The sequence below is a fragment of the Cydia splendana genome, chromosome 15 (assembly GCF_910591565.1).
Source record: "Cydia splendana chromosome 15, ilCydSple1.2, whole genome shotgun sequence".
Classification (NCBI taxonomy): Eukaryota; Metazoa; Arthropoda; class Insecta; order Lepidoptera; family Tortricidae; genus Cydia; species Cydia splendana.
The window spans coordinates 17,029,802-17,047,042 of record NC_085974.1 but is presented as its reverse complement, the minus strand read 5'-3'; the positions used below and the strand labels follow the sequence as shown (position 1 = coordinate 17,047,042).

Here is a 17,241-nt window from a genome sequence, read left to right as displayed (position 1 = left end):
AATGGTGATTTTTAATAAAAAGACATGTCAAGATCGCTTACCTTCTTTTTAATGCTAAAAAAACGAACTATAGGCAGGTTCTCTGTTTATAGGCGCTTTTCGCTACATACGCTTTCCCGTGTTATGTACGCGTTTGATAACAAACCTGTACAGATGTAGCGCATAATAGTTGTTTTTCATCGTATTTTCTCGGAAACGATCGTATTTGTCATGCTACCTCAGTACTTTTTGTACCGAGACTGACTGAAATAACACTACACGTTCGAATGTTTCCGTCAAAATACGATGGAAAACAATTATTACGCACTACATCTGTACGGATATGATGGTCGTTCTTGTCTACGTGACAGCGTGATAAAACGTTGTCTGTCACTTTCTAACGTGGGTTAGGGAGAAGGTGTTTGCAGTCACTATACATCTGTAAATCTCAAATATCTAAAAATTTAACTCTTGCTCCAGACAAAGTGACAATAAAAAAGCGCCAAACCCTCGGCCATAAACAGTGGAAGCACGCCAAACCGTTTTGGTCGGGTTTACGGCGATCGTAAATACAGTGTTTCAATTTATCTGCAGGCTGCAGTACAGGCTTTGTTGTACGCAGGGTTTGGTGCGGACTAGACGCAAGCTAATCTGGTTATTCAATACAGTTTGGTCATGGACTGTCAGCCCTATTCGAACAATGTATATAAAAGCCACAGCGGTACGATAGACATCATCTTTGACACCGACTGGTCGGTATCATACCGCTGTGATTTCTTATACATATTGTTCGAATCGGGCCGTGTTTCATTTCAAACATCGAGAAAATCATGTGTTTGTCTTACTTTAGTTATAGTATAGCACCCAAAAGAAAGTGACGAGTATAGGCTTTGGTTCCTATTTATGGAAAAATTGGTTTGCCAGACTATACTTACCGAATGAAATGTAAAAAAGGGCTAAGTACAATCGGACCACGCATAATTGAGTGTTAATAAAAAAGTCCTACAAGCAAAAATATTTTGTCAAAACTCATTAATTGCTCATCATCAGCCTACTCTCGTCCACTGCTGGATATAGGCTTCTCCTATTGCACGCCATTGAGCACATGATTAATTGCTCAACCGATCATATTCAAGATAATTTATAATGTTCGTGACAGTGTTGCCAGGGCTCTGGAGTCCTAAGTTACGGTTCGTTTCCCTAAAAGTCACGTTTTTGCTGCTTAAGTCACATTTTAATATTATTGTATTGTATGGGTAATAGGTATAGCTGGTCAAGCAAATCTTGTCAGTAGAAAAAGGCGCGAAATTCCAATTTTTCGCCAATCTGATCAAATTGCCCGATCGAATCGACGTGCGGACGCAAACGCCAATTTGGCTCGCCGAATTAAGCCGCCGATTATGACCGATATTACCGATAAAATCGAGTGTGGATGCAAGAATTCCAATTTGTGACGCCAGTATTTTAGTTTTGAAGCAAATTTCCAATTTAGGGGGCTCTAATATCACCATAAATCTAAAATTGGTGATAAAATTGGAAATTGCCACCAATTTCATTTCTGATCAAATCGTTCGATTTGATCACTTCTGTCCATACAGTCCCGTAAGTACCTTTTATTATTTCTTGTTTTTTTTTTCTCCCTGAAAATAATCAATTCTTCCAGCAAAATTTGCATTTTATTACTTTGCCTCACATGTGGATAAAATGCAGCTTTCTTATCAGTTTTCGAACAATCACGAGAGCCTTTAAGCAGTATCCAGACGGGATGACCAAATCGACTGATTTGATCAGAAATGAAATTGGCGTCAATCTCCAATTTAAGGCGTATCCAGATTAGTCAACTTTTCGCCAATCTGATTAAATTGCCCGATCGAATCAGGAGGTGTGGACACAAAAATACTAATCTTCGAAGCTAGTATCTATGGAATGCTAGGATCTGTACGTGCGTTTGTTTATGGTACTAAAATTGGTGATTAAATTGTGTACGTGTGAACGCTAGATGAGATTGGCGCCAATTATTTTCCTGATCAATTCGACCGATTTGATCAGGCCTGGACACCACCACGGAGAAGAAGTAGAGGCAGGGCTCCAACCCGGTGGTCTGATGCCATACGCGACGCTACGGGCGTCAACATCCAGGGGGCAATACAGCTGGCCCAAGACAGGGGGGTTTGGAGAGCGGTGGTGAAAAACTGCACTCCTGATGGTCACGACCCACAGCCTTGAGGAACCGACAAAGAAGAAGAAAGGATACCACTTAAATCACCAATTTTAGATTTGTGATAATAGAGCCCTCTAAATTTAACAAATGCCCCAGAACGAAAATACTGGCGTCACAAATTAGTATTCTTGCGTCCGCAACTCCGCACCTCATTTTATCGGCCATTATCGGCGGTTGAATTCGGCGAGCCAAATTGGCGTTTACATCCGCACGTCCTGATTCGATCGGGCAATTTAATCAGATTGGCGAAAAATGTACTAGTCTGGATACGCCTTTACCAACTGGTGTAGTGAAAATGAAATAGCCAAACGCAGATTGTTTTTGCAGTCACAGACAAAGAAATATTGAATTGAACTTTTGGTTGACGATATATTCCAGACATTTACGTTGATACGAAATCTTAATAAAAAACAATTATTAATCAAAGTTAACCTATCTATCGAATCGTAAACAAATTCGGAAAAAACACTGTTATCTTCACAGGCATATTAATAAAAGCGCGAAGCGTGAAATCGCCGGACCTAGTCACATGAGTCACAGTCAGTCAGTGCGAAAGAAAAGTTTTGAATGTTTACACTGTTTACATTGTTCACCGCTCGCGCGACTGCATGACCGTGCAAGTGCAACTAGTGCAAGCAACGGTTCATTTAATGGCGTCTGTACTCAACTTGCGGCATTTATTATTCATTAAACTTAATCAAAAGAAAATAAAAAAGTATATGCGTAAATAATTTACCCCCGGATAAAAATAACACAGTAATGGTTTTTGAGCACTCATAAATCTCAAAATAACTGATGTAGTGCAATGATTAAGGTACAGACTAAAAGAAATGAATCATTACACTAAAAAAACAACTACTAGTTATACTATCAAACTAAATAACACTTTTATGTCAAGGTAACAAGTCTCATTTTGCCACGACTATTATAATAAACATGATGGTGGATGTAACGTCAAAGTAAAGTAGCTAACACACTATCGCACCGCACCTAGGTCATTGTGGGACGCACCCATAAGAAAGAGGGAGAAAGAGATATCGCTTTCTCCCTCTTACTTATGGGTGCGTCCCACAATGACCTTGGTGCGGTGCGATAGTGTGTTAGCTACTTAACAGTGCAAGTGTCAACTTGGGTGCGTTCACTGCGTTCCTAAATAATACGAATTGCAGAACTAAACTTGTATAAAATTCGACTAGCTTAAAAAGTCACAAAAATTGCCTCATGATCGAAAGTCACGCACATGTCACACGAGAAGGCGAAAAGTCACGAAAAATGTGACTTTTGTGACCATCTGGCGACACTGGTTCGTGAAAATTATTTATTAATGGATTGCAACGTTAGAGGCAGGGGGGAGTTGAGAACAATGTGTCTGATTTTCGGAGTGTTTCTTTCCAAAAATATTTATAACTGAATAAAAAACGCTCTTAGCAACCTTAATTGTAAATAATTATACACCAAATGTTCACCCAAACCCATTTCAGCCAACGTCCAGCCGCAGGCAACTTTATCAGTCTAACACAGTTTTACCGTAAATGCCGTCGACTATCACTTTGATACTAAATGTAGTAAATAAATTGATATTTCACGTGACTTGTGCTGTTTTAGTACTGAGTGTAGCTTCCCTCGCAAAATTACCCACGCTCTGGTAGGGGCTGTTGCCTGAAATAACCTGCAGACTAGTGCTTATAGGTACCTAGATTAGATCTAGGTATAGTCTGTGCATTAACAATGAGCACTATTTAGTGGTTTCTAATACAAATTAAAATCAGAGATCGTTATACTTAGTGAGTTTTTATGAGATTCAGTAAAAATAATTGTTCATGTTAATTATTAATATCTGGGAGACCGAGCTTTGCTCGGAAAACGTATAAAAACTCAAAAATGCTCATTTTCCCAGAGATAAGACCTAGCTTCGATTTTTCGCCCCCAGAAACCCCCATATAGCAAATTTCATCGAAATCGTTAGAGCCGTTTCCGAGATCCCCGAAATATATAAATATATATATACAAGAATTGCTCGTTTAAAGGTATAACATATCTCCCGGTCTTCTCTAAATTGGACCACCTATTTTACGCTATATGTCTGACCAATATTTTTGTGGTCTTCAGTCAGTTATCAATCAATCAATCAATTTATTTATTCACAGACTACAATGGTCCACACATAATATTACACAACACAATACAAATTATATTAACATAAGATTAAAATATATATTACATTAAAAATTAAATTAAAATTAGTTATAAATTAAATAAAAATACATTAAATTAATCCGCTAGTCACTTACCTACCGGCACGGCACGGCCCCCGTACGTGCACACTTATACAGTGATTGATGTAGGGGCAGTCCAGCCGGTCCGCGATCATGGCTAGGACGCTGTTGCGGCTGGCGCGCACTCTGCTGAGCATCGCCGCGCACCGCTTGCGCAGCAATTATGCTTCTGGCCCATCTGTAGCGAACCTTTTTCGGTTGGCTTACCTTCGCCTGCGAAAGCAGGCCGCTAAGTCAATGATATACCTAGGTGTCACCTTAATTGTCTAATGTAATATATTTCAGCAATGTCAGAATAAATATTAATACGCTTTCATTTTATGTGATTAATTATTTATTTAATCCTAAATTAGGAGTCCCACACGTCCTTTCCGCATACATGCCCAGCCTATTACGATTTTAAGCTGATTATCTTAAGCTGATTATCTTTACTACATCAAAAATACACGTTTATAACTCAACTATTCTTTCACAGAACACCCTGGCGATCCTTGACAAGTTGGACATCGACAGCGAAAAACCTTCAGAAGAGGAAATCGCTAGACTCTTCGGTTACGAAGAGGCTTACTTCGCCGGCGAGCTCGGGGCTTGGCAGAGGCTCAAGCCGAAGGTCTGGGCTCTGTTTGATGAGCCTTCTAGCTCACCGCCCGCTAAGGTAAGACAGCACTCTCTCTCCCTCTCTCTCTTCGCCGGCTAGCTCGGGGCCTGGCAGAGGCTCAAGCCGAGGGTCTGGGCTCTGTCTGATGAGCCTTCTAGCTCACCGCCCGCTAAGGTAAGACAGCACTCTCTCTCGCCCTCTCTATCTCTCTCCCTCTCTCTCTTCGCTGGGGAACTCGGGGCCTGGCAGAGGCTCAAGCCGAAGGTCTGGGCTCTGTTTGACGAGCCTTCTAGCTCATCGCCCGCTAAGGTAAGACAATACTTACGCTTCTGAGCACTAAACTAGCTAGTAACTAGTAATTCTAGTAAACCATAGAGTAACTTATACATACTGTGCCATAAACTGTTTTTTGACAAGTTTTCACAGACAATAAAATATGACATTGATGCATCAAGGTGGTTTGTTAACAAGGGCCTACCGGGAAACGCGAAAATCGAAATTTAGTTATCTGCCTCTTTATCACTCGAATATGCAATAGTGATAGAGAGGTTGGATAACGAAATTTCGATTTTCTTGTCTCGCGGTAGACCCCCAGATTGTGATGGATAGTGGAAGTGGCGCCCCCAACGCAGAGTTTTGCGTAATATTCCCTATTATCACAATTTGTAGTAGTAGTAGTAAAACACTTTATTGTACAAAAAGAAACGACGGTTTCAAGAATACTTGAAACTGGAAATCTACCGCTGTATACCTACTGCCGTATTCGAACTTCAAGATATTCACAAGAGACGAAGATTAATTCTAGATACGTTGTAGTTTAGATATCAACTAGTCCTCTTTTGCAGCGCAATTCGGACAACCGATGTCACTTTTACGTTAGATAGAGTAAGATATCTATTAGATGTGAAATGGATCTCTAAGTCATATCCTGTGGAAATCATTCAACAGTATCTCCAGAATCGCGCAAATATCAAATTTGACAGGTTAGATCTTAAACATATTATTTATCGTTATCGTATCTTGGTGATGTCTAAAAGATGTCTAATAGATGTCTATTTCAATATCCGTATCGGGCCCCCTGTACTTCTTAGAATGCTAGAAAGCCTAAGAATTGTACTCCCGAAGAGATATCTTATCGACCGACTCTGAAAAACAATCCGACTTTGACAAAGTTCCAAACAAAGTCATTCGTTCCCTATTTAATCCTCTTTACAGAAATCCTCTTTCTGTGCGTTGTTAGTATTGAAAGCCGAAAAGATGATGTAAATAAAAAGGAAACAAACAGAATTGGCAAGAATCATTTCAAAAATTGTTAAACCATTTTAAGGAGTCGTACCTACCTACACAACATAAATAAGTAAAAAAAAGATTACTTTTTGTACCGAGACTGACTGAAATAGCAAGACACCTTCGTAAGTTTCGTTAAATACGATGGAAAATAATTATGCCCTACATTTCTAATGTCATTTAGAGCGCTGCGGTATCTAAATAGGTAGCCCATTTTGTATGCATACATATTATAAAAAAATAGCTTGGCGGATTTAAGGCACTGCCCACTTTCTAAGCCAATTGTAAAAGTAATATCACATTAACCTCATTCCCTAACCCTTGTTCAAGTCCACTAATCCCTGTAGAAGCGGCCCATATATCCGTCAGACACAGATCACTTACTAGTAATTTAGATGAAACATACAGTACAGGCTGACCGGCGGGTCGGGTACCGACGAGGTCCAGAAAGACCTGTGTGGCATACAAGCGGCTGAATGGCGTCAGATCGCACAGGATAGGAACGAATGGCAAAATATAGTGTCGGAGGCCAAGATCCAATTCGGGTCGCTGAGCCAGCGAAGTAAGTAAGTATACAGTACCGGCCAATACTGAATGAATGAATGAAAATGTTTATTTCAGGCAACTAGTGTCCCATATATAAATACCTTAAGAACTAGCATACATGCGATAATATATCACCTCCGTTTTTACGGTATAACTTTTTTTTATATTTGTGAGCGACTTCCGTCCGCCTCACTGTTTTAGGTAGTCTAGTAGTATTCCTAGCGATGAGAAAAATTGGTCTCATATTAATGGTTTTTTCATAGAGGTTTTTTTTTCATGTACCTATGGTCAACTTAATTATTTTACTTTTTTTTATGTGCCGAGTCTCCTATCGTAATTCACAGTATTTAATTGGAGTATTCATCGTATATTTGTATAAAATGACTAGTAAAATATACATTCAACTAACTTATATTGTTTACTCTATACAAGTTCATACAAAAACACACAAAGGCGACATAAATTTTATTATTAGACGTACGCAACATCAGTGAAACCTAGGTTAGCGAACATGGTTCATATCAGTAGAAGAAAAAGTCAACATTATACAGGCTGGCAAAAAAATTAGTGCATTCCCGTTGCCAGGAGGGTTTTGGGATTATACTGAGCAACTTTTACTATGGGGCTAACCCCGATATCGCGAATAAAAATTTACCCTTCCATAGAAAATAGACCAGCCAAAATGTGTGAAACAGCCAATTTTTTTTCCCCGTTTTCGAGGTTGGTTCCATGGTAAACGTTGCTCATTGTAATCCCAAAACCTTCCTGGCAAAGGGAATGCACTTACTTTTTAGCTACCCTGAATATTATCATACCAGCGTACTGCGAGTGATAATGATAATTGATGAAAACTATCCCATTTCCACTCTCGGCTCTTAAACTATCTCTCCATACCAAATTTCCTTTAAATTGGTTCAGCGGCCGGTTCGATCTGTCTAGACGGAGTTACTTTCATATTTATAACATTAAATTAATTGTAGGGATAGTAGAGATTATTAGTAGGTATTGACGAGTAAACTATCAATTTGTATAAGCACGTTTTAAGCGTACTTTAAAATAGTGTAGAATGCAAGTGATAGAGTTGACTCGCAGCATATTTTACCACTAAAAATCGCCTATGTATGACACGGAGTCTACTAGTCGTAGTCAATAGTAGGAGCGCTTAGCGTCCGCTAAGACCGTAGCAATTAGGCTCGTGACTCGCCCACCTGAATTATTGACCTACCAACGTTAGTCATCTCGTGAGTCTCTTAGGAAAAGTAAATATACCGTAAAATGGGGTGTATTTAATTTACAAACAAGATATATACAGTGGTATTACTAAAATAAATTAATCTTCTTCTTCTGCCGTGCCTTTTCCCTTTATTTGGGGTCGGCCCTCCTCGTTTTACGGCGCCAAGACAGTCGGTCTTGGGTTGTCTGCTTGTCCAGTTGAGCTCGTTCTAGATCGTTAGCAACGGTTGTCCACCACGTGACGGGCGGTCGCCCTCTACCTCTCTTTTTATCCGGGATAGCCATGGCCTTCTTTACAGCGTTGTTTTCGTCCCGTCGCATTACATGACCGTACCATCGCATACGACTTTCCACCATCTTATCCACTATGGGAGCAACTTTAAAAGACCCTCGGATATATTCATTCCGCACTCTGTCCAATCTTGTTACTCCGGCTGCCCACCTTAGCATTCTCATTTCAGTCGTGTGCATCTTTTGTTCATGCTGCTTTTTGACGGCCCAGCACTCGCTAAAATAAATTAATAACTAGCTTAAATCTAAAATAGGGCCTAGAGGCATTGTACCAACGTGCTAAAATTATATATATTTACGCGTCGTAGAGGCTAATATAGACGTAATCTTAATTAATCAAGTTAACACAAATAACATTGTTAATTAAGACTTAGGTATAACATTCAATTTCACAGCAAAGATTTATTATTACCATTTATTACCATTTCAGAAAGAATAATTACAAAATTTACGAGACTGATTGCTTTTAATTTTAAGGGCGCACGCACAGGTGTGGCCGGTCTGGGCGATGGACAGGCCAATTCTAATTAAAAAATTTGATACAGTTTTGATCCTATTCCAATTTTGATACGACCTTGGAGATAGCTAACGTTTATTGATGTATGCGAAATCGTCTTAAATAAGTTACTAATACCAATTTAAATTTGACAGGTATATTCTACGATGAACTACCGTTACCTAGTTTGCGTTTGTAACAGCGCCATCTTTGGTGAAATTAGGACATTAAACTATATCGGCTCGAACAGTATGTATTCTATGGGACCCATTCAGTAACCCACCTAGTCCACCTTTCCGAGTGCATGCCGCAGACATGTGTATAGCTAAATGTTGAAAAACTGGCCAAGTGCGAATCGGAGTCGCGCACGAACGGTTCCGTACCATTACGCAAAAAAACAGCAAACAGTCACGTTTTTTGTATGGGAGCCCCACTTAAATATTTATTATATTCTGTTTTTAGTATTTTATGTTATAGCGGCAACAGAAATACATCATCTGTGAAAATTTCAATTGCCTAGCTATCACGGTTCATGAGATACAGCCTGGTGACAGACAGACGGACAGATGGACAGCGGAGTCTTAGTAATAGGGTCTCGTTTTTACCCTTTGGGTACGGAACCTTAAAAAGCACCCAGTTTACTTAGGTAATAAAATAACACATAATTTAAACATAAAATTAATTAAAAACTACACTTAAATAAACTAAATATGTATTAAATAAACTACCTACTGAAGCCCGTCCCGGGCTGCCACCGACGCAAAGGTGCCCATCACGCTCGCTGCGTTGCCGCGTTGATACATTAGGTAATACATTACGTAGCTAATCGTTTTGACACATTTTTTTATCCCAACCAAACCATTACAAAACGAAATCAATGACAGGATAATCCTACAAACAAAACCGCAGACAACCAGTTAGATAAGCCCTTAAGCCTAAAATTTATACAAAATAATGTTAAAGGTACGGATAAATTCAAAGGGCCTACCCCGAACCACGTTTGACGTGTTGCCTCCCTGTCACACTTATGTACCTATTTACAAGTGCGACAGAGAGGCAACACGTCGAACGTGGTTCGCGGTAGACCCCTGGATTCAGATTCGACCGAAAATATTATCATATAAATTCAACTCGATTTATCTCTAATCTAAATCGAAATTTAATTCGCGCATTCGAATAGAAGTAGGGCGAATTCTAGTTTTATTCGCAAAACGATGGGAAAAAGTAGATTTTCTTAAAACAATAAGCTTTTTATGAAAGCTGAGATGATCGATTCAGGGACATTAAGGGCTTAAAATATTTCATCTGTTGGAGTTTAATGCTTTTTCTAAGCATTTTGAAAGCTTTTGTGCGAATATGGAAGCATATTTCAAGGGTTGAATATAGCTAAAGCTAAATAGAAACAGATTAGGTTAGGTTACGACACACATTACTATAGGGACCGTACCCTCCGGTCTGCCATCTTGTGGCCTGAATCGGAAACATATGTGCACATGTACATTGCCAAAACAAGTGCTACCATCTACCGTTCTTGTCCGTACGTTTCCTTGTGCAAAGTAGGTTCTGCCATCTTGTGGGCTACATCAGAAACATAAAAGACACATTTACGCCCCGAGCCAAAACTCTGACGGCTCCTATGCTGCCCCCTATAGTTCATGCACGGGGCCTATAGAGCGCCAGGCGCCCGATTGAGTAAAACAAAAGACGATCCAAAAGAGCATAATATTATTTTCACTTCTCATGCTCAAAATGTCGTGCGTAGACGACATAAAATCGCATTTTATGCTCTAGAGCATAAAAGTAAAATTTTCTTCTAAGACTAAGGTAATACAGCCAAACAGTTAAAACATATTGCACAATTTTACTGAGCAATAAAATTGTGTAGATGACAAAACATGTTATATTATTTTATTTTTGCTACAATTTATTAGAAATCCGTATTTTCTGTCATTAAATTCAGTAAATCACATAAAATAGGAGTCGATTATCGTTCAAAAATGCTCCGAAATGTTTGACTTGGCAGAAAACCAAGCGTCTGAAACTCTGATCACATGTTGAAAATTTTAAAAAAATAATTAAAAAGTTAGTTGGCGGGAATTGGTTATGTATTATGTTCTTTCGCTTTACGACAATTTCGTGGTGTAAATTGCCGTGAAAAATATAATTATTTTCCTCGCAATCGAAGTGAAAAGCAGAGTGTACAACAAGGGCATAAATGTCCATTTTTACCCTCGTCTACAATTTGGTCTTCGCTTCGCTCAGACCAAAAAATTGCCTCGGGTAAAAATGGGTCACTTTATGCCCTTGTTGTACAATCTACTATTTTTTATTACTGACCAGTGCGCGCAATGACTGCACTATGCAGGTTCGCCATGTTACAAGTTTCAACATTTTTTAGGATTCCGTACCCAAAGGGACCCTATTACTAAGTGTAAGGCCTGAGTGGACGCTCGAGTTGAGCGTGCAGCGGGGCGGGGCGTGCAGCGTGCATGTTAAACAAATGCAAACGTATAGAAACGGCCTTATATAGTGCACGCTGCTCAAATCACTTATGAGCCCGACGCCGCGCTGCACGCCTCGCCGGACGCTTCGCTTCGAGCCTTCGAGACTCAGGCCTTACACTAAGACTCCACCTGTCCGTCTGTCTGTCACCAGGCTGTATCTCATGAACCGTGATAGCTAGACAGTTGAAATTTTCCCAGACGATGTATTTCTGTTGCCGCTATAACAACAAATACTAAAAAGTACGGAACCCTCGGTGGGCGAGTCTCACTCGCACTTTAATGGTCAAAGTCGTATCAAAATAAAGTAAGTTTTGTTGCGACAATAAATGACTTTTTTTTTATAAGATGAAAACAATATTAAAATTGTTAAAACTGATTCGAGGTCTATTTGAACCTGAACTCAAAGGTTGCTACGAAAATATAAATCCTCTTAAGCCTTTATAAGGCAGAGGGAATATATTTCCCACCTGAATTTGAACTTTATTTCAAAGTTATATAGTTCAATTTTGCATGATTCCTGACACCTTAATGCCTTATAAAGGGTTAAATAATGTAAGGAAAATCAATGTGGAGATTTAGGAGCATTCCACGGGCTCTTGACGGATTTTATTTCTTGTTTTGCGACTTTTTTTCAGAATTTAAAGCAGGCGATTATTTTTCTGTGCATATTTTTGACAATTTTCCATATAAAAGGAAACTCTTCTACCTGCAAATCTTCAGAAAATTCGCGTTCGTACGGGACAGCGGTAGACAATTTCATGGAATGCTCCTTTAAATAAATAGAAATGGGTTTTCTTACGGTTATGTCCTAATTAGGTTAGAATGCTTCTACGATTTTGCCATACAAATGGAAAACAAAAACAATAAACTCATATCGTCTTACAAGTCCATTCGAACGTACCATAGCTGACATAAGAATTATATTTGGATCAAGTTACTTAGTTATCGTGCATGGGCAGGTTTCCGTACCCAAAGGGCATAAACGGGACCCTATTACTATTTACTAAGACTTCGCTGTCCGTCTGTCTGCCTGTCTGTATGTACGTCTGTATGTCACCAGGCTGTATCTCATGAGCCGTGACAGCTAGGCAGTTGAAATTTTCACAGATGATGTATTTCTGTTGCCGCTATAACAACAAGTACCTACCTACTAAAAACAGAATAAAATAAATATTTAAGTGGGGCTCCCATACAGCAAACGTGATTTTTTTTTGCTGTTTTTTGCGTAATGGTACGGAACCCTTCGTGCGCGAGTCCGACTCGCACTTGGCCGGTTTTTATTGTTCGTACATCTATTGGCAGGCAGGTAAAAAAACGCTGGTGGTCTAGCGGTAAGAGACAAGAGTACGAGGTTCAATCCGGAGGTCGCGGGTTCAAACCTCGGCTCGTACCAATGAGTTTTTCGGAAGTTATGTACGAAATATCATTTAATATTTACCAGTTACTTTTCGGTGAAGGAAACATCGTGAGGAAACCGGACTAATCCCAATAAGGTCTAGTTTCCCCTCTGGGTCGGAAGGTCAGAATAGATGGCAGTCGCTTTCGTAAAAACTAGTGCTTATGTCAAATCATGGGATTAGTTGTCAAGCAGACCGCAGGCTCCCAATGAGTCGTGGCAAAATGCCGCGATAACACGAGGAAGAGATCTATTGGCGCAAGCGAAAAGTACGATAACTAAATAACATGATCGAAATATCGTTCTGATTGCAGTCTACGTTCGAATTGGCCTGTTAGTTTGAAATACTTACGATCTTGTTTACAGTTTTGCACGTGAACAAAACTAGAACCGTTGTACGATTTCACGATTTACTTCTAAAATTTTATTTGTTTTAATTTTAGATGATATTATTCTAGAATTTTCTAGCTACAAAACTCCGTTACATAGTAAAATTGATGTGTTTTCCTACGTTTTCTTAGAACGCCTGTCCACCTACGTCTTATCACTTATTGAACTGTTTTTATTTCATAAATGTCTAATTTAGCTTGAGGAGAAATTGAGTTCTTTGGGTGTCATTCTGAATCCCTAACAACGTTTGTCCTAAAGTCACTTGCCCTAACTGGTTTGTCCTAATGGGCACATGCCCTAACGATCAATTGTCATAACGATTATTTTCCATAGTGTAATGGTTAGCCTAAGACTCATTTGCCCTAAGCATTTGTACCATAACTATCAAGATCCCTAATGTTTTTTACCATATTCTTCGAAATCCCTAACAATGTTTGGCATAAAATAACATTTCTAACTGTTTTGACCTAATGGCTATTACCCTAATGATCAATCGTCATAACAGTTACTTTTCCTATTGATCAATTATCATAACAATTACTTTCCATAATTAATGGTAACGAACTGTTGCCACAAAAGTGGGTTAGGTTAGGTTAGAACCGTGACCCTCGCAAAAACGAACTGCTGCCACAAAAGTGGGTTAGGTTAGGTTAGAACTGCGACCATTGTAAAAACGAAATGTTGCCACAAAAGTGGGTTAGGTTAGGTTAGAACTGTGATCCTCGCAAAAACGAACTGCTGCCACAAAAGTGGATTAGGTTAGAACTGCGACCATTGTAAAAACGAATCGCAATAGGGAAATCAAAATTAGGGCATACGAGTGTTAGGTCAAGCAACGATAGGCTAAGTGAAATTAGGTAACATGATGGTTAGGATATATAATTTTTAGGCCTAACAATAATTAGGCAAAAAAAAATTATGCTACATAACATTAGGATAAATACTCAATATGGAAAGTGTCATTAGGGAAAAAGATATTAGGACAAAAAAAATCGCCCATTCGATAATAGGGAAACCAAAATTAGGGAATACGCGCGTTAGGACATCTGATCATTATGACAAACAATATTAGGGAATGCTATGATAGGAGAAAAGATTTTAGGGATTCAGATATAGATCCGAGTTCTTTAGACGAACGTTTCTTTTTTAAGGTGTGGTAGATTTTATTTCTTAATGTAAGTTTTTTAGACTCTTAATAGTACATTATTGTCGAGGCTCGGAAGTAGCTACTTGCAGGCTGAGGATTCGTTTTAAACGGACGACCTTGGGAGTCCGTTTAATTGAATCCGAAGCCAGCAAGTAGCCTTCCAGCCGAGTCATATATAGTGCTTTTCTCAAAAATGGTGCAAGAAATATAAATATCATAGAAATATTTTACAAAAGCAACGTTCTTACGTATATATTTTCACAGAAAAAAGTAGAAACAATTGAAAAAATTTGCTTTGCCGCCTTTTTATTTTTTTTAATAAAAAAATAGAAATGTATTTTTCTGCCGAAAATACGCCAACCTATTTGAGACAGCTAAATAGTCGCGGTACTAATCATCTGTTTGGCTGTTTAATGGGCCTGTGCCTTCGTTTGATATGGCCATTTCAACTTTTAAAAAGTTTGGAACTCGACAAATAATGGAATTTGTATGCAACATTGCAGTCCCAAAATCGAGACTGCAATGTTTTTAACTTTTTAATTTTTGACTGACCATAAACTACGCGCTTCGCGACCTTTTTTTTAAATGGCAAAGTCGACTTTGCCGTCCATTTTTGAGAAAAAAGTTTTTAATTGACAACCATTAGTTAGTTATACTGGGCATTTTCCGCAAGTTCACAACCATTGTGCCTATTTTCGTGAATAGGCCAGTCAAATTAGATCCAAAAAAAAGCATTTTGAGGAATTAATTCCCAGCAAGCTGGAAATCATTTTAATACCTTAATTTGGTCCTAAATGCGTATAAGTTTGCTCCATCCCAGGAGGTGTGGATACATTTTGGGAGCCTTGGGAGATACATTTTACCATGGATTGACAAAACTACTTGATGTAGAAGGTACCCACCATCAATTACAATGTCACTACCAGCAAGGTTGTTGTGGATCAGACACTGGTGAAAAATATTATCGGATTTTAACACGATTTTACAAAAAAAAAAGAAATTCAAAATGGCGGCCAGTTTTTACAATCTTTGACTACGAATTCATATTTTTAAGGTATCTTTCGAATCCTCAGATGTCATTTTTTATCATGATTAGAGCACTTTTTCCGGCGGACGTACCGTTTTCGAACTACAAGCAAAAAACTGAAAAAGAGCAAAATTTTTACCACAACTCCTGGAATGGAGCAAACTCGGATTACACTAATTTAGAAACAAAATAAATTATTAAGATGATTTCCAGCTTGCTGGGAATCAATTGCTGGAAAAAATCTAATTTGATTGGCCTATAAATAAATTACAGCAAGATATATGGTTTGGTGGCCTAGCGGTAAGAGCGTGCGACTTTCAATCCGGAGGTCGCGGCTTCAAACCCCGGCTCGTACCAATGAGTTTTTCGGAACTTATGTACGAAATATCATTTGATATTTGCCAGTCGCTTTTCGGTGAAGGAAAACATCGTGAGGAAATCGGACTAATTCCCAATAAGGCTTAGTTTCCCCTCTGGGTTGGAAGGTCAGATGGCAGTCGCTTTCGTAAAAACTAGTGCCTACGTCAAATCATGGGATTAGTTGTCAAGCGGACCCCAGGCTCCCATGAGCCGTGGCAAAATGCCGGGATAACGCGAGGAAGAAGAAGATATATGGTTTGGCAAACCCACATAATCAGAACATTCACAACACGATAGATTCTCTGGCAATTTTGTCAGAAACAGTAGAATAAATGTTTATATGTAACTTATCCTTTTTTATTTAGACTTTCTTACTCAAATGGCAATCGGAAGACTGTAATAAAAATGTTCAAGCGTGAGTCGTACTTAAAAAAAGGTACGGGATCCTTAAGGCGTGTGTTCAAATCAAACTTGAACTTTTTATTAGTTATCGACTTTTCGCATGTGACCTTAGAGCATTTAATAACTGGAATCGCCTTTAAGAGCTTACCCTTCTGCCGAAAAATTGCACAATTGTGCAAACTTTTGTATGGACTGACATGGCTATTTGTACGTTACGTACAATACAAATCATGTAGAAATAGCAATACATTTGACGTCCCCGCCCCCGCAAAAATCGGCGGACTGTTTCGTACAGAAAATGACAGCCATGACGTCTCCAGTTACTAAATGCTGTAAGCATGTGACACACCTTCGAGCAACACGGAAGGGAGGCGGCATTCGCACTATTTCCCCTCTGCCAAGGTACAAGATTAGCGCGTCAATCTAATCTAGCGCGGGTAATAAAACTAGTTGCACTTGGATTTTTCACTAGACCGAGTCCAGACGCGCGCGTGAACACTGCTGCACAAAAATGCCTGTTTGCTCGGTTTTTTGTTATAAAAAGAGGTCGGGGACATCAAATGTACAAAAAGAAAGTGTTACATTTCACATGTAATATTTTTTTTTTTACATATCATACGTTTAATTACATTCAAACGCAATTATTATATTTTAGTCTCATGTAATTGTTGGATTTATCGATTTTGCTCGCTCAGTACAAATTGCGGATCGGTCGAGCGACAAATCCGACTTCTCATCTCTCAGAATACAATAACATACTTCAACGAAAATGTGTTAGTGTGCGTGTTGTGACCCTTGTCACTCGTCCGTACACAAAAAGAGATCGAGGTTTGCAAGATTTGTCTTTGACGTGTGTCATTTTCTATGTATTTGTGTCGTCATTACAGATTGGATTTTGTATGTAAGTGTGTGAGAAGTGCGACTGTGTGCACCTTTCCCCCCGCGAAAAATGGCAGAAAGATTTGTACGGTGAGATATCGCTTGGGCCCCTCCCTTCCGATGTGTCGGAAGCCGGTGTTGCTCGAAGTGACACACAGTAGCTATACATTATTTTTGTGGCAGGTCAGGCTAACCCACTTAAGCTTACT

At 39.1% G+C, this 17,241-nt stretch overlaps 1 protein-coding gene across 1 annotated transcript in view; it reads left to right on the top strand.

Moving 5' to 3' along the window:
- Nucleotides 1–17,241, top strand: part of LOC134797793 (potassium voltage-gated channel protein Shaw-like) — a 404,836-nt gene that overhangs the window by 86,954 nt on the left and 300,641 nt on the right. The window contains exon 4 of the mRNA XM_063770162.1: nt 4,952–5,131. Within this exon, the coding sequence (XP_063626232.1) occupies nt 4,952–5,131 (180 nt within the window). The remainder of the gene's footprint in view (nt 1–4,951; nt 5,132–17,241) is intronic.